The 20,407-nt window shown below is 38.7% G+C and overlaps 1 protein-coding gene across 1 annotated transcript in view; it reads right to left on the minus strand.

The window, feature by feature from the left end:
* Positions 1-20,407, minus strand: part of SLC12A2 (solute carrier family 12 member 2) — an 85,847-nt gene that overhangs the window by 36,573 nt on the left and 28,867 nt on the right. The window contains exons 6-14 of the mRNA XM_058677330.1: positions 18,028-18,138; positions 16,381-16,489; positions 12,172-12,299; positions 11,989-12,073; positions 9,044-9,201; positions 4,408-4,515; positions 2,986-3,109; positions 1,959-2,060; positions 719-874 (exon numbers count right to left, since the gene is read on the minus strand). Coding sequence (XP_058533313.1) covers positions 719-874; positions 1,959-2,060; positions 2,986-3,109; positions 4,408-4,515; positions 9,044-9,201; positions 11,989-12,073; positions 12,172-12,299; positions 16,381-16,489; positions 18,028-18,138 — 1,081 coding nt within the window. The remainder of the gene's footprint in view (positions 1-718; positions 875-1,958; positions 2,061-2,985; positions 3,110-4,407; positions 4,516-9,043; positions 9,202-11,988; positions 12,074-12,171; positions 12,300-16,380; positions 16,490-18,027; positions 18,139-20,407) is intronic.

A 20,407-nucleotide genomic window follows, 5' to 3' on the forward strand; every position in this document is an offset into this window, starting at 1 on the left:
AATTCTGTCCAAGCCTCAACATTTCCTATTTGGATTACAAAATGCTTTCTCAATGTTATAAACTAATATCCTGTAAAACTACTCCTATAATTTCTTCCTTACGTATTCTAGTGGGCCCAAGCTTTTTACATCTTTTATAAGATCATTATTCTCTGTTCCTATATTACAATACTACATACTGACCTGATCCCAACATACCCTTGCATCCTACTTTCTGTGGAGATACAGAGCCATTATAACAGATACTCAATGGATAATCACTAATCATTTCCTCATTAAACGTTTGTTCCACTTTTCCTGCTCCTGGGAAACACAGCTGTATACTATTATTTTGTAAATTCTTTGGCACTTCACCACAATTCTGAGACTACTGCAGGTAAGTATGTACACTTCTTAGTGCAATTCATACTACACTACTACAAATCTGAATCATTTTAAAGAATAACATTAAAATACACTTAACAGAAAAATCAATTATATGAAGTTACTATTTTTTTCTACAAAAAGTACTGGTTTAATCTACAGGTGAGAGTAGAATCACATACAAATAAACAACTGTTTCACAAGAACCACATATATTTGAAATGCAAAACAAAACCCTGTGTGTATTTGGAAATACTTAAGGTTTTATACCACATGCAAACAAAAGATGAAAACTAACAACAAACTCATAAATTTGTTTTAAGCTTGAAAATACTAACTAGCACAGGCTACTAACCTGGTTTCTTGTAGGTAACATAAATATACAGGCCCAGGACGATTACATAGGTCAGCAGAGCAGCCCACCAGTTAATAACAAACATCACTATGCAGCACAGAACTGCTCCAAGAAGGGATATCCACATGTTGTAGTACTTGAAGGCAGGGCGCCATCCTAATAGTAACAGACGACAATGATACCTCAAATCCTTGAAGCAACAGCACGTACAAAGCAGTGTGTACAGTGTGGGAAAAGCACATTTCCTATGTCTGTCACACGGACAGGGATTTAAGTATTAACAGCAAGGCTAACACCTAGTGATAAAGCAAGTAAACCTTGCTAATTACAGCTGAACTTTAATGCTACCTGATGAAGACATGTCTATTTGAGTCTATGTTACCACTTCTTTCTGGTTCTATATCTAATAATTTTTACCAAAAATACGTAATCTACCTTCCCTGGTGAATGCTGAAACTAGAATGGTATGAAACACACTGAGTCCTGAATAATAAAGCTTCATTCCTTAGTTTTGAGCTTGAGGCATACTCCTAGTTTTGGCCACTTACCAAATATTTCAAAGTCATGTCAGAAAATCATTAAAAGTTTGTCCAGCTGCCGGAGAAACTGGCTGACTGGAGAAACTTGTGTCTTCCCAGTTAGAGAAGCATTTATGAATTAAGCCTTCTCTACAAAATGCTCAGGGTCATGCTTTTACACAGGTACCGAGGGGCATTCCAAGCTCAAACTCACTTTGATACAATGAATATTTTCAAAGTAAAAATTGAAGCTCAAATGCTTCTCTAACTATCACCTACATTTTCTTTCCTGTCCCAAGAGTGAACTCTTGGAGGGAACAGATCCTTCCCTCATTTCCAATTGGTGCCAGATTTTAACAAACACTGATACTTATCAAAAGTCCACAACACTCAAGGTACTCAAGCAGTTCTGAAAAGGTTAACGGCATCACAACAGTGTTCTTACAATTGAAACAGAATTCAATGAAACAGTATACAAAAGTTTGTAAGAGTAGTAAAATAATTCTTTCACAATGTTAGAATCAGATGGAGGCTATTTCTAATGCTTTTAAAACAAGAGGCAGTAACTTCTTTCACATCAGAGAATGTAAAACGCTAAACTCACCTGTCAAGGCAGACTGAGCATGTGAACTAACCCCACAGATTGTCTTAAAATGTGAACAAGTCTGTTTCTCTGAAACCAAAGAATACATTAATAAAACTTTTTAAAAACGTCAATTTACCTGGAGATTTTGCAAGTGATGCATGGAATACTGAAAAATTGATCAGTGCATATGATGCAAGGAAGAAATTTGAGATGATTGGAGCAATAACATTCAACTCAGCTAGAAAAGAAAAGGAGTTAATTTAGTCACATTAGACATTTTAAGTTTTTGAGAATTAGGAAACATTTCAAATCTTTGGTTTATAGTGTAAAAACATTCCTGTGTCCACCATTCATATTTAATATGTATATTTTGCTATATGATCCATCCATATTTCAGAAATAAAACCTTTATGTGCACAGAGAAAGTGCTATTTACATTTCAGTATTTTAAAGTTGGTTGGCCTTTACAATCATATTACACAGGGCTATTTTGGAAGTTCAACTGAACTCACATACTAATATATCATCTTTCAATTCAACTTATATTAAACTCACTAACTTTGACACATGGATACAACAAACCATACTTTCATTTTCAGGTTAATTTAGGTTGCTTCCATTTTCCATACAATCATTAATGATATTAATATCATTCTATGCTCCTTGGGCACATACACATAGTCTCCCCGAAAGTACAGACCAAGGAAAAAACTGCTGGATCAGGACAAACTACCAGTTGCTGCTGACTTGTCCTTGAAAATTTGCTATACCACATACCCACAATATAACATGAAAGGTAGTTTCCAGGAGGCCTCACAGTATTTGGTGGTTTCATCACACTTTTCAATATTACCTCTTTAAACTTAATAATCCTTCAGCTATGAAAAACTCACTGGTCACTGGCTCAGTTGTGATTAAAGGTAAAAAAAAATAGTCATTGTCCTTCATTGTAATTATTTTATGATCAAGAAAACTGTGAGAACTTTCTAGCCCTTAGTGATAGCAATGATTTTAGCACTTACTGAATACTTCATAAGTACTCTTATTTGATGAGAAAAAAGGGTAAACAGCAAAGTAACAATATACTAATAAATGTTTACTGTTTACAGGTAATACTATAAATGCATCAAAATCTACATTAACATATCATTCATAAAACTAACCAATCAAGATGAATCCAAGTGCAATTAAGAATGTTAAAATGTAGCCACGAAGAGGTTCATTGTTTTTCCCATAACCTTTAGCAAACATCTGGAACGCTGGGTAGATATTGTCCTTACACAGAGCCTAATGAAGAAAAGCAAACATGAATACAAAGCACTTCAAACTCCAGCCACCCAATCTGCTTACAATGATAATTCAAACACTTGATCATGAATGAAATCCAAGTTCCTAATTCTGTTCTTCATTCTTTCCTACTTCATATGACCTCGCCTACAACGCTGTGAAAGAGATCCGAACATTTCAAATATCAGAAGGGTTGCTAGTTTGGAATACTAAAGATTTTATCCACCTTACCCTACTGCTATGATGGAAATCTCCTACTTATGAATGAGAAAATGAGAGAAATAAACTTGGAAATAGCAGTTGAAAGCTTAGTCAAAGGCTTATGGCAGATGCCAGCACCCTAAACAAGCACTGGGTTGTGTCGACGCTGCTGACTTCCACTCCAGTTCCCTGCTTAAAAAAAAAAAAAAGAGGTGGCCAAAGAAGGTCCAGCTACCTGGATCCCTCCACACCTGTGGGAAACCTGGATGATGCTACAGGCTTTGGCCTGGCCCAGCCTTGGCTGCTGTGGTCATTTGGGAACGAAACTAGAGGATTAGAGAAGCCTCTTTGGAACTCTGCCTTCCAAATAAATAAAACTTTAAAAAAAAGAAAACCAAATGCAAATTCTAACATAAAACACATAAAATTCTTATTACTCTAATTATGATTATAAAATTCCAAATATAAATTATAACAAAATATTACAAAATTATAAAGCTTAAAGACATTTCATAAAATGCTGAATATAACTTTAATATATTCTACACCTTCATCGTACTCATTGGTTGTATCTACAACATTAAACATAATAAAATGTATTTTCTAATCAACATCAGCTATTTGTCCAATGCTCATTAAAAGGAGATAATGTCCATCCCATAAATCCTTAAACCTTTTCGTATTTGCAACGTGCAGCACACGGGCAACTGAGGCACTGAAAAGCAAACTTTTCACTGGCAATGATGCTGACTGGGACAAGATGGTTTACCACTTGATTCTCAGACTACACTTCTAATCCTTGGTGAAACACCTTGAAAATATGCTAACCATATAAAAAAAACAAGATCTATCTTCAAATCCATAAGGACAGCTCAAAGATTACATATTTGACAGTAGGCAAAGGCACATTTTGTAGAAATATATACACTCCCATTCATACATACAAAACTTTGTACCAATTTTGATATGTGCATGTGAATGTCATAGACATATTATGTGGCTGACATATGGAAATAATTTGGAAACAGTTAACAATAGCAAATTGAAAAAGCGTTATCTAAGTCCCAACAACAAAGTCTGTAATATGAAATACTGACCTGAAATATTTTAGGAGCACTCACAAGAGATGCTAATGCTGAAGAAAGTGTGGCTGAAAAGATGCCTGCAGAAATTAATGGTGCAAATCCCGACACCATGCTCATGACCTTAAGTAAAAGTGACCAAAATGGAAAAATAAGTCTTAGCAACACATCTTGATCCTTCTATGAAGAATACAAAGCCCAAGGACAATTTGATAACAAACAGCTATGGCTTATTCACTACCAATTCCTAAAACAAATATACTACTAGCCCTTATTGAAATAAAACAAGTACATAAAGATAGCTTTTCACTTTGTGAAATTTCAGACACTTTGGCAGAGAGTAAAATGAACTTTCAAACACCCATCACTACATTTCAACAACAATCAACACAAGGCCAGTCTCAGCCTTACATGAAGCCCATCTGTCAGTCCACGTGTAACTGTTTCAGGCTTTACCTAACACTCAGGGACTTGTGAAAGCTCCTACAATGCCTTTGTTGCACCCTAAAAGCTTAACTTCTTAACAGCGCCACATATCCAGGCACCATCCCAACTGTTTCTTCCATGGGACTTTCTAAAAATAGTCTATTCAAATCAGGATCCCAGTAAAGATCACTCATTTTATTTGGCTGATGTTTCTTTGCAGTCTTTTTCTAAGAGTCTCACTTCCTTCTCATTTTTACGCCACTTCTAGAGAGATGCACACTTGAGTTTACAGCCTGCATCTGCCCTGTGCTGTTCGACCTGCTGCCCCGTCTCCATTTTCTCTATACTAGTAGAGGGTTAAACTGCTTCCCTTGCCTCTACTCCTCTAGTAAACTGGTAGTTGAGCTCAGAAAGTTAATCGGACTGATTCATACATTGTTGGCAATGCATAATAGGTACTGTGCTTGTAACAGGGTTGCACAGGAACTATTTGGTTTCTTTTTTAAGATTTATTTACTTTTATTACAAAGTCAGAAACACAGAGAGGAGGAAAGACAGACAGGAAGATCTTCCATCCATTAATTCACTCTCCAAGTGACCACAACGGCCAGTGCTGTGCTGATCCGAAGCTGGGAACCAGGAACCTCTTCTGGGTCTCCCACACAGGTACAGGGGCCCAAAGTTTTGGGCCGTCCTCGACTGCTTTCCCAGGCCACAAGCAGGGAGCTGGATGGGAAGTGCAGCAGCCGGGACGAGAACCAGCGCCCATATGGGATCCCAGGCGCGTGAGGACTTTAGCTGCTAGGCCATGGCACCAGGCCCTGCACAGGAACTATTTGAGCCAAAGGACAGAACATGGCGTCCACAAGTTGCCTGTAAATGTTGTGAGGCAGTTATAAATCAGTTCACATGATGGATAACTGGTGCCCAGCAATATGTACATGAGGGACAGTGTCTTTGCACACATGCTCAAAATTTTCTAAGGAGTACTGTGCATAATAACTGGACTGTTCAATATGTCACAGAGAAAGACTAGAAATTCCTTTGAAGGATTTTAAGCTGACATAGCTAAATGCCATGTGCAACCCTATTTGGAAATAAAGCCAATTATTAGGACTAATAGAGGAATGTGAATATAGGACATATGTTTAGCTATTTCACTGATGTGAAATTTCTGAAGCAAAAACAAGTACTGTACTTGTCATTTTTACTTTTATAAGATTCCCCACATTTTGTATTGTTTATAAGAAATTTAAAAAATCACTTATTTAAACCTAGAAAATCATATTTATTTATACCAAACTCCTCTTTGCTGAAGCAGCCCCATACTAGGCACGGATCTGAAAGCAACAACACAGAAATCTGACTAGCACTTTCAGTCACTGGGCAGAGACTGATGTTGGTGCCTTTCCTACACAGTATCACTATCAGAAGCGCCTGAATCATTAGCTGGAGTTGAATGCTGTCTTTCATTCCTGCCATTCTGCTGAGTCTTGTGACTATACAACACAAACTTGTATTACATAACTGGGCACAATACTGAAAGTTATTGAACGTGCAGTCAACTGCTTGAAAACTACCAACAGAAAACAAATCCAGTAACGCCAGCAAGAATTTAAATGAAAACTCTTTAATGTAAAATTTATATATTTTGTATAATACATACTGGCTTCTGAATAAAAATGATTCAACTATATTCGTATAAAATTGGAGAATGTTACATAAAATTCTACATTATGTTTTTTTAACATTCGTAAAGTTGGTTTCAGGTTGGTGGCCTAGCAGCTAAAGTTCTCACCTTGAACGCACCGGCATCCCATATGGGTGCCGATTCAAATCTCAGCAGCCCCGCTTCCCATCCAGCTCCCTGCCTGTGGCCTGGGAAACCAGTTGAGGATGTCCCCTTGGGACCCTGCACCTGCGTGGGAGACCCGGAAGAAGCTCCTGGATCCCAGCTTCGGATCAGCTCAGTTCTGGCCGCTGTGGTCACCTGGGGAGTGAGTCATGGGGAGGAAGATCTTCCTGTCTCTCCTCCTCTCTGTATATTTGACTTTGTTTTTTTTTTTTAACATTCATTTTTATTGCATTTCATTTTTTTAAAATTAATTACATTGCATTATGTGATACATTTTTTATGCACTGGGATTCCCTCCACCCCTCCCCACACCCTCCCCCCACGGTGGATTGCTCCACCTTGTTGCATTTCCACAGTTCAAATTCAGTTGACATTCTTTCATTGGAGGTATTTACCAAGCATAAAGTCCAGCATCTTATTGTCCTGGTAAGTTCAATGGTTTCTTGGTGAGACCATCTCTGGTCTGAAGGTAGAGCCAGCAGAGTATCATACCAATCAATTAAAAGCCCCAACATAATATTTTCAACCATTTATAACATTGTATATTTGACTTTGAAATAAAAATTAATAAATCTTTTTAAAAATTCGAAAAGTTAGGAAGCAACTTTTTTCATTTACAGTCCATGGATTTCCACATTCTGTAGAACTATCCGTATTTTCTTTAATCTGAATGCTTGTTTCTGTCCTCCTAGACCTTAGTTTCAAATTAACTTTTGTATAAAATCTCTTCTGAACTTTTAAAATCCCATAAATTTCAATTTCATACTTTAATAAAGCTAATGAGCAAAAGAATGAATAGTCTCCAAATACTTGACAAGTAACATTCAGCTTTAAGTACCTCATAAAGTTTTAAAGCTCACCTACTTTTAAATATCACTCAGAATTAAATTCTAAGTTAAATGCTGGTTTAGTACTATTGTATAACTTGTCTGGTCACATTCAACTGAGTAACATCATCAGTTTTTTAATAGGTTTTTTATACACAAGGCAATTGTGCAGAATTGCTTAATTCAATAAATAAAAAAACTAAACTCAATGGAACACTTCAATATAATTAGCAAAATTTTGCTTTGCTTAATTGTTAATTTTTCTTGTAAAGTCAGATTCAGAAAGTGACGATGCACAGAGGAAGATCTTCCATCTGCTGGTTTACTCCCAAGTGGGTGCAACAGCTGGAGCTGAGCTGATCCAAAACCAGGAGCCAGGAGCCTTTTCCGGGTCTCCAGCATAGGTGCAGAGTCCCAAGGCTTTGGTCAATCCTTCCCTGCTTTCCCAAGCCACAAGCAGGAAGCTGGACGGGAAGTGGAACAGCTGGGATGTAAGTCATCAACAATATTGGGTCCGAGTGCATGCAAGATGAAGACTTTAGCCGCTGGACTACTGTGCCAGGCCCAATTAGCAAAATACTTAAAGAACTCATGCTAAAACTACACACATGGACAAATAATGTCAAGGATATAAATGGAACACAATACTAACCACATCAATTCTCTTCAAATTGCTGCACAAAGGTAAAGAATTCCTATGAAAATCTCAGCAAGACTTTCGGTAAATACATAGGGATTATTCTAAAATTCCGTATGAAAAGCAAAGCAACTCAAATTCCTAAACCAATTTTGGAAAAGGACAGTGAGAGTAATTATGTTACTGGACTTCAGAACTTACACACAACTGTAGTAATCCAGAATGCACGGCATGGGAGCCAGTGCCATGGCATAGCATGTTAAGCCTCTGCCTGTGGTACTGGCAGTCCACAGGCACTGTTTCAAGGCCCTGCTGCTCCGTTACTGATTCAGTTCCTTGCTAATGTGCCTGGGAAAGCAGCAGAGGGTGGCATAAGTCCTTGGCCCCTACGCTCATGTGGGAGACCTGGAAGAAGCTCCAGGTTCCTGCTTCTGACCAGTTCAGCTCTGGTTATTGCAGCCATTTGTGGAGTGAACCATGCAGATGAAGACCTTTCCCTTTCTCTGTAACTGTTTTTTTAAATAAATAGAAACAAAACTTTAAGAAAGGGGGGAAAAAAGAGCATGTAGCATGAGTGAAAGAACAGCCACCAAAATCAGGAAATGAAAAGAAGAATCCAAAGGACTAACTAACTAACCATTGTTGCTTTCTGAAGTTGCCCACTGTGTTCCACCTGCATGCACGCTAAAGACACGTTACACTGCTACCCGGTGCAACCCTGAAAGTCCTCTGTTCTTCGAGCAGCCCCGACCCCACCCTTTCATATATACCGGTTTGCATTAAGAGCTTTGTAGATTTTTGAATACAAGTAAGATTGATGGCTTTCCTCTAAATGGTCACATCTGATATCTGATGGCAGTGAGGCCTCCGGATGGAGTGCCCATGTTACATCAACAGGATGCTCACCTGGAAGTTGTTCATGAGGCCGTAGGCACACACACCATCTTTTTCTTCACAAGATGAAAAGTCAAAGTTTAGTTTGCAGGCGGCAGAGGTACAGTTTGTGAACTCTGTCACAATAGTGTCATTAGCATTCCCAGTGGCATCCCGAACAACGCAAGAACCTGAGGCACAAGCAGCAGAGAGAAGCATGAAGCTTGACATGCACAAGCAGTGAGAACTAGACAAACGCCCCAAGGAAGCCAAGCACTACCGGCTCTCCACTCTCACAACACCACCTTGACCTACTACTCCAAAGGGAAGCCAGGTACTGCTGGCCTGCGTGCAGTCACGGCACCTCTAATGGGATGCACAAAGCACAGTGCTCCCCAGTATTTAAGTAATGCAACTGAACCTTCTTTAAAAAACAGTATTTGCACAAACAAAGTCCTCAAAAAGACAATTGTGGAAAGTGGTTAATGAGTGCAACTGTTTGATTCACTTAAGACATACTTAACCAAAGTAAGACTGTGCTAACAAACAAGGAGAAATGTTTTCCTATATACCAAACGTTTTACACTGCCGATGTGGTCAAATTAGACTTTAGATGGTTATTCTGTGAGGAAGAAATTGATTAAATGTACTGTATACCCAAACCTTAGAAAACAGAGGGTCTCTGAGAGGTGCCTACAAGCACCCACTGGGGAGAGCCATTGAGTAGGGAGCAAAAGGTAACCAGGAAGTAGTTAATACCTTCCATCAACTTTTTCTTGAGGTTGAGTGATAGCTACCAGGTGTCCATCAGAAATGCTGTCTACCTTTGTGTGAAAAAAGGCAAGCTGGCATATTAAAATGAGTATTTCATTATTTGTAATAATGTTCATATATAACTAACAGTAAAGACATTTCCTTGGACTATTTTTCTGAAATACTTTTTTTCTGAAATACTTTGGAAACATAATTTTATCATCCATGAGGTAAAAATGACAGGTTTACAGCAAACATTTAGAGGTAAAATAATTGGTTTTAAAAAATACCACAATAAAAAGCTGCACACTTCTCAATTCTTCAATTTCCACATGCATGTCTCAGAGCCAAGTGTATTGATGGCTCTGGGGGAAGGGGAGACAGCGCAACGCAGGGGCTTCCCTCCAGTTCTGAGGCAGCTTCTTCCAAATGGTCCATACACTGATACTTCATTCCTGTAGCTCTGCTGGCAGGAGACCCCACACTAAAACCATTACAGGCACTAGCGAAAGGCTGTTTACTGGCCTGGCTACTAATACAAGTAAGAGACAGTGGCTTCTTGTACTACTCCACCAGCAATTTTAGAGTGTTGGATACATAGTCTAGGAAACCAGATTTTGTTATTCTTTGGGCTGACATCAAGTTAAAATTTAATTTTGTAGTATCATTATAAAATTCAACTACAGGAGCTGGCAGTACGGCACAGTGCCTTGGGCGATCATCTGCAATGCTGGTATCCCATGAGCACCCGTTTGGATCGAGCTGCTTTACTACTCCTTTTTTTTTTTTTTTTTTTTAAGGTTTATTTTATTTTTATTTCAAAGTCAGATATACAGAGAGGAGAGACAGAGAGGAAGATCTTCCTCCCCATGATTTACTCCCCAGGTGACCGCAGCGGCCGGAGCTGTGCCAATCTGAAGACAGGAGCCTCTTCTGGGTCTCCCACGCAGGTGCAGGGTCCCAAGGTTTTGGGCCATCCTTGATCGCCTTCCCAGGCCACAAGCAGGGAGCTGGATAGGAAGCGGGGCTGCTGGGATTAGAATCGGCGCCCATATGGGATGCCAGTGCATTCAAGGTGAGGCCTTCAGCTACCAGGCTACCATGCCAGGCCGAGCTGTTCTACTTCTGATCTAGCTTCCCACTAACATGCCTGGAAAAAGTAGTGGGACATGGCCGAAGTGCTTGGGTTCCTGCCAGCTTCATGGGAGAGCTGAAAGAAGATCCAGGCTACCAGTACTGGCCTTACCCAACCATTTGGTGAGTGAACTGGCGGATAAAAGATGTCTTCCTCACTCTCCCTCCCTCTCTCACTGCAACTCTGCCTTTCAAATAAATGCATCAATCAAGAGAAAAACACAAACAGAAAAAAAATTATTGTAAAACCCGGTTTTTAGTTTACGCAGTTAAAGCAATGCTTATATTTCAAGAACATGTTCTAGGGATACAATACGGTTTGGAAGTATAAAATATCACAGGAAACTGTATATAAATTAACAGTAATGAAATTTACTAACACTGTTTTCATAAATTAGAAAGTTTCAGTAAACCAAAACACTGTAATATGGAGTAAACAGCTCTTTAAGAATCTTATTTAAAGAAAACATAACACTCTTTGCCATCGAAAAAAAAAATTAAATGTCACTGTCTTTGGTAGAAAAATCACTGTTTCCATTTCCTCATGAAAACTATAAAATAGTTTTCAAGATTTCCTGCATTATTTAAAAACACCCAACATCTAATAATTTTAAAATAATTTTCATCTTTTAGTAAAATTACAGTGAAATTGTTATTCAACTTAATTTATTTTGGTTCTTCAAAAGCAGTGTTTTTATACTATTATATTAAAATTTAGAAAGCACTGGCAATCTTAATGGTTTTGATAATTTTACTACATGAAGATATAATCACCACACATAAAAATAGAATTCTATTAAAACATTCACTGTCTTAGATGACTGTTTTTTTGTAAATACATCTCAGTGAAATTTAAGAGTTATCGATTTAATTTTCTAATTTATTATTATGCAGTAAAATTCCTAGAGAAAAAAACAATAAAGCATTTAGAAGTTTAGGTAATTCCTATAAAAGGCACTACTAGTTCAATTTTTGAATTACAATAGGTCACTCCTGTATTTATTGAAGTACTTCCGAATTTAAAAGTTAAAAAATTAACATAGTATAGAAATTATAAAATTTGTGAAACAAAGAAATGTAAGGCTATTTACCTACAGATACTGCAATTCCTATGTAAACCACCGTAGTAATTAAAATGGCTAAGAGTGTTCCTTTGGGTATGGCTGACTGAGGATCCTAGAAGACAAGAAGATTTTTTTATTTCTATCTTTGAAAATGAATATGTGTATACCACTTGTAAATATACAAATAATACACCTCTTTGCGACACTTACCGCTAGATCACCTGAGATGTTTGCTCCTGCCAGAATGCCAGTTGCAGCAGGAAAAAAGATGGCAAACACAGAAAAGAAAGTCTCCTCGTCGCGAAAATCAGGTCCAAAGTTCTCATTAAATATTTCAGCTGTGGAAACCAAAACAGTTCTGTCAAATGAAGGACAGCCGATGGAACCCCAACATGCAGGTCAAGTGTAATGGGGTTACTTCTCAAGTTCCTAACTGGAGTTTTAGTGCTTCCCTTTTCTTGCACAGGGTTTGCAGCAAAATGATGATGTGGGTCCATGTCTTTTGTTCACTAATGCAAATGTAAAGCCAAGTAGAAGGAAGCCCCTCAACACCAGAGAACAAAGAACTACAAAGGAGGAAGGAAAATGAGAAACATGCTAATCTGGAGCCATTTTCTTCCTAAGAATCTACATTACCCTCCTACAGATCTCTTCATTTCCACACAGTAAGTTAGCTGATTGCTGAGACTTTTCATCAGCTTGCAAGGCAATTTTAGGAAAGTTTCCCCAACGGTGTTTTATTCAATAATGATGAAAACTTTGTAATACTTTCAATGATTCCGAAAGGCAGGCACTGACATTAAAACAAGGCACTCCTATCTTTTCAATACCTGTGTATATATTACATGCCAGTCCGTACTAGAGATATCAATGAGCCCCAAGTGTTTAGACACGCAATCCAATGAAGCTGGCAGGGTTCCTGCCATCACAGAACTTCAGTCTCAAATGAAAGCAGGTGTGGCAGCCGAGAAAGAGAGAATATAATTCAATGTGAATTTGGAAAGATAAAGGGATGAAACTTTGGAGACAAAATACTTAGGCTTTCTACTGAGCAAGAGTCAGTAGGTCACATGAAGACAAGGGGAAAAGAGCGTAGTGAGTAAGCACACAGTATATGCAGAACTCAAGCAAAGTGAGGAGGGAAAGGAGACAGGAAAGATGAGCAGGGCTCAGATCATACGAAATCATGCACACATGTAATTTTATGCCAAATAAAATGAAAGCCAAGGTGGGTTCAGAAACACAGATGGAACACTGTAATCAATGTCGTGTGGTTAACATGGGGTCAACATGGAAGCAGGGATAGCTCACAGGAGATACCTGAAGCTGTGCAATCTAGAGACAGGAGGCTACACTCACTATTCAAAGATGACACATTCAGAGGGGCACCTAGATCCAGAAACCCGGAGACGCCCAAAGCCAGACATCAAAGCAGTGGTTGACCGCCTTTGTCTGCCGGGACCTGACAGCAGGCTAAGGGGCAGAAATGTGCTGTTCTGGTAGGTTCTCAAGTCAGGGGAACATCTGAGCAGAAATGCTGAGGCAGAGGACAAAGAAACTGCATATGTGGCCTAGACCATGTAATGTATGACTGCAACCAAGAAACAGACAAAAGCCAGATGAGAGGTGTTAATAACAAAATCATTTGGTTCAAGTCAGACAGGGATGCGGCGAGGCACATCTCAGAACACCCTTTACCAGAACACTGGTTACCAAGCGAACAGCCTCACGGACAAGCTTCACCGTATCACTTTGACCAAGTGTAGAAACTAACACAATCAACAACAGAGAAATGACATGTGCATTTCTTAACTTGATGCCCTGCAAATACAACCATGTATTTGGTATTCCTACAACATTAGGAAAGATGGAAAAAAAAAATTCAAAACCACAAATGGGAGCGGCGGTGGGGGTTGGGGGGGAAAGGGTGGTGGGAGGGACAGACGTGGTGCACCCAATTTTTGGATTACAATAGACCACTTGGTGATATCCACAACCCTAATAATGGGCATGCAGATTCCATTCCCCACTCCTCTGCTTCCTTACTAATGTGCTTGAGAGGAGGCAGATGACAATTCTAGAACAGGATGGAGTTAGTGGCTCCTGGGTTTAGCCTACCATTCCTAGTTATTTCAGCCATCTAGGGAGGGAACCAAGGGAAGGAAGCTGCGGCTTGACTCTGTCTCCCCATCTGTCGCTCCTTCTCATTCACTACACCTTTCTACTAGGTAAATTTGCTTTAAAGCACACACAAATGCCCTATGCTCCTGAAGGAGAAGTCTTAAAGCAGACTGGGGCCTGACACGGTAGCCTAACAGCTAAAGTTCTCACCTTGCACACACTGGGATCTCATATGGGTGCCGGTTCATAGCCCAACTGCTCCACTTCCCATCCAGCTCTGTAACTGTGTCCTGATGGATGGCCCAAAGTTTGGCACCCTGCACCCGCATGAAAGACCAGGCAGAAGCTCCTGGCTCCTGGCTTTGGATCAGCTCAGCTCCGGTTGTTGTGGAAACTTGTGCAGTGAACAAGTGGATGAAAGATCTTTCTCTCTGCCACTCCTTCTCTCTGTAAATCTTTCTAATACAACTAAATAAATCTATTTTAAAAAGGGAGGGAGAGGGGGCAGCTTAGCATGATGGCCTAGCAGCTAAAGTCCTCACCTTAAATGCGCCGGGATCCCATATGGGTGCCAGTCCTAACACTGACAGCTCCACTTCCCATCCAGCTTCCTACTGTATCCTGGAAAAGCAGTGGAGGACAACCCAAAGCCTTGGGATCCTGCACCCATGTAGAAGATCAGGCAGAAGCTCCTGGTTCCCGGCTTGATTGGCTGAACTTTGGCCATTGCAGCCGCCTGGGGAGTGAAACATCAAGAGGAAGACCTTCCTCTCTGTCTCTCCTCTCTATGTATCTGCCTTTCCAATAAAAATAAATAAATATTTAAAAGAAAAAAAGATGACTGAAGATCAGTAAACAATCATAAAAAAACTTAAAAGGAAATTGAAGACATGACAAGTGAATGCAATACATTTATTCTAGATGCTAGATAAATGAAAGTTGCTCTAAAAATCTTAAGTTAGCCATCACTTTTTGCTCATGTTCCATTTCCTGAACTACTCTCTTCCTCAGCAGAGATGTAAAGCTGAAGTACTCAGAGGTTAAGAAGTCATGGTTTCTACAGCTTCTCCCAAAATGAGACAGTCGTACTAAGAAGCAGAACCAATCAACTGAAGTGAAAGGTGAAAGGATCGACTGTACGCTTCGCTTATGTTTTCTGCAGCTTTGACTTTCTTTTAATAACAAGATTTACACAGGAGATGAAGATTTAATTAACGGTCTGTCAGAACAGAAAAAGAAGGTGCTAGTTAGAGGAGAATAAACATCAAAAGGTGGTGTGTTTAAAAATGGGGATCACTGAAGTAAATTTATAACAGAGGCCAAAGTTGTGAAGCTGACAAAGAGGTTGCCTTTGAGAAAGTAACAGTAAGATCCAGACTACAGCAGGGGCATGAGTCTTGGAAGAAAAACATCCCACACCAGGAAGAAGACAGAAAAGAGAAATGAGTATGCCATGATGCACACACTCTGCGTACTCCTGACAATACCTTACTATGAATGAGAGGAGGGCCAAGCAGTGCGAATCCTCTAAGACAAGGCACACTCACTATGGTGAGAGCTACTTGTATGCAAGTATTAGCACATTACCAAACTTAATTCTTTTGTAAGTTGTCAGAGATGTTGAATGAATAAGTATATTTAAAATGTGAGTTATCGGGAATTTGCAAATATGTTAAAACTAACCAAAGTTCTAAGCAGAAAATCTCTTATTACTGAGGATATCTTTAGTTGCAACAAATAAGTATAATTTTTAGCATTTTTTGGAAATAAATGACCCAAGTAAATTTCAAAAATGTACAATTCTAAAAATTACAGAGTCCTTCCTAACTGCAGTCCGCTCCTCAGCACACTTACAGGCTGCCATGTCAGCAACAAGGCGAGTGGTTGACACCAGAGGCCAAGCCAACTACACTGCTAGGCTTCCCAGCACATTTATTTTTTTCAAGTAAAGCTCATGGATTTCTGTGTTAAATCTTTGCACAGATCGCGGAAAGGCACAGAATCTTCAGAGACTAACAAGCTATAATCAATTTCACTAGTAGAAAACATACACAAAATGCCAAGTTACACAAAAGAAAAATAAAAGTTATGGGAGAACTTGAATTACAGTTTCATGAAGAAATATATTTTCCAGCTGTGTAGTATAAAGTGGGTAAAATTAAATCAACTGGCAAATTAGTGTGAATCATGGGAGCAAACTCAATTACACTGCAAAATACCTAAAACATACTCACTGAATCTAATAAACAGGAAGTTGTACGTACCACCCTCAAAAATTATTCCATACTTTTGACTTACTTTGATAGCCAAAGAAACCTTTGGGTTTCTTGCTCTCCAGTGAGATAAACGTTCCTATGACGAAGTCAGCAATAGCAAGAAGTAGAATCACCAAAAGAACAATCTGAGCCTGCAATTCAAACATTGAACATCAAAGTCAAACATCTTGTGTCTATCCTTTGATTTCATTTCACTAATTCCACAAGGAAAAGGATTTATGTCTTTTGCCAGTGCCTTAAAGAGTGTCAAGTACAAAGGAAGAACTCAATTTATGTAAAACTAACTGTTCTTTAAAAAAAACTGTCTTAGGACAATATACTAGAGAAAACCAGACAGCAAAAATCCAGATTATTACATCTATCTGAAGTGAGTTGTACGCGTGCAGGCCCTCCTGTAAACCAGAAATCTCCCAGTTCCAAAACACTGCAGGCTTTGCACTGTGTACCCTTCTTTTCTGACTCCTTCTCTTTACCACTGCCATATTTTTGTTTACTGTGATGGATTTTAAAAATACCTATCTTTACTGGAAAGACAGAGAGGAAGACTGACAAGAGACCGTTTCCCTTCGGCTGGTTCACTCCTTAAATGCTCACAAAAGCCAAGGCTGGGCCAGCAAAAGCCAGAGCCCAGAACTCAAGGGTGGGTCTCCCATGTGGGTGGCAGGGACCCACAGTGTGCAGTAACAAGAATGCAGTTACAAGCACAGATGGGAATCGAACCCAGGTATTCTTCTATAGTAGGTTGTGTCCCAAGCAGTGTAAGGCTGCACCAAACATCCACCCTACAGTCTTGACATGAAGAATGTATACGCCACAAATGCAGTGCCAGTGTTTGACTACTTAAGGAAGGAAAATGCTGAGATGGAAGTGGGACCAATGGGACTAAGAAAAGGTGAGTTGATTAGAACCAGTATCTCCCCTCCCCAGCAAAACTGACCACTCAGGACAGCAGGTATCATCTGTAGGAACAACTAACATGTCAGTCATGTCCTATGATCTGTCAATAAGGTCAGTTTATCAAAAACAAAGATTTAACTGTTTACAAGTATAACTTCAACAAAATAATCTTTCAAACTTTGCTAATTTTCGGTTTAGCAAATATGATAAACAGTACGTTCCTTGGGGATACTCATTACAATGGACAGCATAGCTGTGCTGCGATCTAGGCACACTCTGAGACACAGATCATTCCTGGCTGTTCTGCCGTTTAACATGTGACTTCACCATCCTCTTTCCAGAAGGAGCAGCACCATGCTGCCTCTGGAGACCTCAGCTGCAAAGAGCAGCAACAGCTCTCTAACATTTCAGTTACTGCCTCATGGCTGCTTTAATACTAACTTTTAGGCAAAATGGGAAGCCAAACACTTCATTGTAGCCACCAAACAACATTACTGACCTGAGCATTTCTACATAACACAAAACGAGATTGGGTGTGAAATAAAAAGTTCAATATTTTAAAAGTATTACTTCAACTGTATCCTAGACTTACTGTAAACCCCATATATTCCTCCTTATCAAATAGCATATAACTTATTATACAAAAACCACTCTTGAAAGTAGCCTATTAGATACCACTGCAATCAGAAATACTACCATAGCTCAGCATGTTCCCAAAACAAAAGCTCTCCAATTTCCCAATTTATCCACATGTGTCCCTACCAGGACTTACTTTTGACTCCCATTCCATTCCAGCTACTGAGATACCCAAAAGAATCACCACTGTAATGGCTCCAATAATTCGGATATCATTGATGTCATCTATCATAAGTAGGGAATGTTCCTAAAACAGAAAATTACAAATAAGGACTAATATTACTTAACATACATTCTTCAAATCATTAAATATCACAGGCACATGAATAAATACTTCATAAATAAATGGAAAATCTAAGGCAAAGGTATTAATTACTATTAAAGGGAACTTCAACATCTAATGACATCTGATTAAATTATTGATAGTTGATGTGTGGGTGCTGTTACTATTGTGATTGGCACAGACTCAAATAATAAAAAGAAAAAGCTTTAAAGAAGTCAAAACACTACACTGTGACTAAGCCATAACAGTTAGAACTCTGCTACAAGTTGAACAACAGAGACATAAGTTGTGTTCATTGTGCTATAAACCCATGCTGTCACGTTGAACAATGAAGAAAGGTGAACATAACTTTGCATTATTGTTCGAAACTATGTACTAGTCCCATTCTATTCACCACATTATTGGTGCTATCATATCAGGTCTATTTAATGCTCTCACTTGGATCAAAATTAAAGACTGCAAAATTCTAATCAATCTAGGAAAAACATATGAATTACCTCTTCTCAGCAACACAATAAAGGCACAAAACATTCAAATTACTTAGGTTTTCTTTTCTGAATACCTTACAATGAGTATATCACAATGCAACTGAAAAAAGTACACAGAGTGTTATAATCCTGAAGTTGCTTCTTCTAAAAAAATCCTGAATGCTCTTTCCAAAAAAATCTATTCAAAGAGGTCAAATATAAGGGTAGAAAAAAAGCTTGATATTAACACAAACAAGCTTACCATAAAAATTAAATAGAGAAAGACCCAGATTTAAAGATCTTGCTGATCAAACACATAGGAAGTGTTACTATTTAACCAATACAGTATCAAAGGTCATTTTTTATGTCTTCTTAAATTAAAAGTTGGATGGATTCCATTTGATTCCACATATATTAATTATATATCTTCAAAAAATTAGTGGGGTATCTCTGTAATCTGACATACTGTAACATTTGGAGAGCTGTACCTCAAAACTATTTGCAGAGGGAGGTAGTAGAAAAACATGAATCTACTGTTGTTTTTAGAATCATGAACCATGACACTAAAGCTATATATATATATATATATATAGTTCAACATGTTACATACAATTGTATTTTCAAATAATTTTTCAAATCCAGAGCTAAATTTAGATTTTCCACAAGATAACAACACTCTTCAACTCTAATCACCATCCCTGGGTTTCTGAAGCTCTTTGTAGATCCTAGATATTAGTCCCCTGTCACTTGTATAGAATGCAAAAATTTTCTCCCATTCTGTTGGTTGCTTCTTCACTTTTTTAATTGTTTCCTTTGCTGTACAGAAACTTTTTAGTTTGATATAGTCCCATTTGTTCATTGTGGATTTGATCGCCGTTGCTTTAGGCGTCTTTTCTAAAAAGTCTTTCCCTGTTCCTATATCTTGGAGTGTGCTTCCTATGTTTTCCTTTAGTAATTTAATGGTTTCTGGGTGTAGGTTTAGGTCCTTGAGCCAATTAGAGCTGATTTTTGTATAGTGCGACAGGTGCGGGTCCTGCTTCTTTATTCTGCAAGCTGCTATCCAGTTGTCCCAACAGCTTTTATTGAATAGACCAGGTTTTTTACCTGGATTGTTTTCTGTTTTCTTGTCAAAGATCAGTTGACTATACATGTGTGGATTCCCTTCTGGTGTTTCTATTCTGTTCCACTGATCTCCTTCTCTGTTTCCGTACCAGTACCAGACTGTTTTGATAACCACTGCTCTATAGTATGTCTTGAGGTCTGGAATTGTGATTCCTACGGTTTGATTTCTATTTTTCAAGACAGCTTTAGCTATTCGTGGTCTTTTGTGATTCCAGATGAACTTCTGTATCATCTTTTCTATTTCTGAGAAGAATGTTGCCGGGATTTTGATTGGGATTGCGTTGAATCTATATATTGCTTTCGGTAATATGGCCATTTTGATAAAATGGGCAAAGGAAATGAACAGACATTTCTCAAAAGAACAGATTCAAATGGCTAACAAACATATGAAAAGATGCTCAGGCTCTCTAGCCATCAGAGAGATACAAATGAAAACCACCTTGAGGTACCACCTAACTCCTGTGAGACTGGCCTACATTCAGAATTCGAAAAACAACACATGCTGGCGTGGATGTGGGGAGAAAGGTACCCTCCTTCACTGCTGGTGGGAGTGTAGGCTAGTACAATCATTGTGGAAATCCATATGGAGAGTGCTTGGAAAATTGCAAATAAACCTGCCATATGACCCAGCAATCCCGCTTTTA

This window comes from Ochotona princeps, chromosome 19, assembly GCF_030435755.1.
Source record: "Ochotona princeps isolate mOchPri1 chromosome 19, mOchPri1.hap1, whole genome shotgun sequence".
Lineage (NCBI taxonomy): Eukaryota > Metazoa > Chordata > Mammalia > Lagomorpha > Ochotonidae > Ochotona > Ochotona princeps.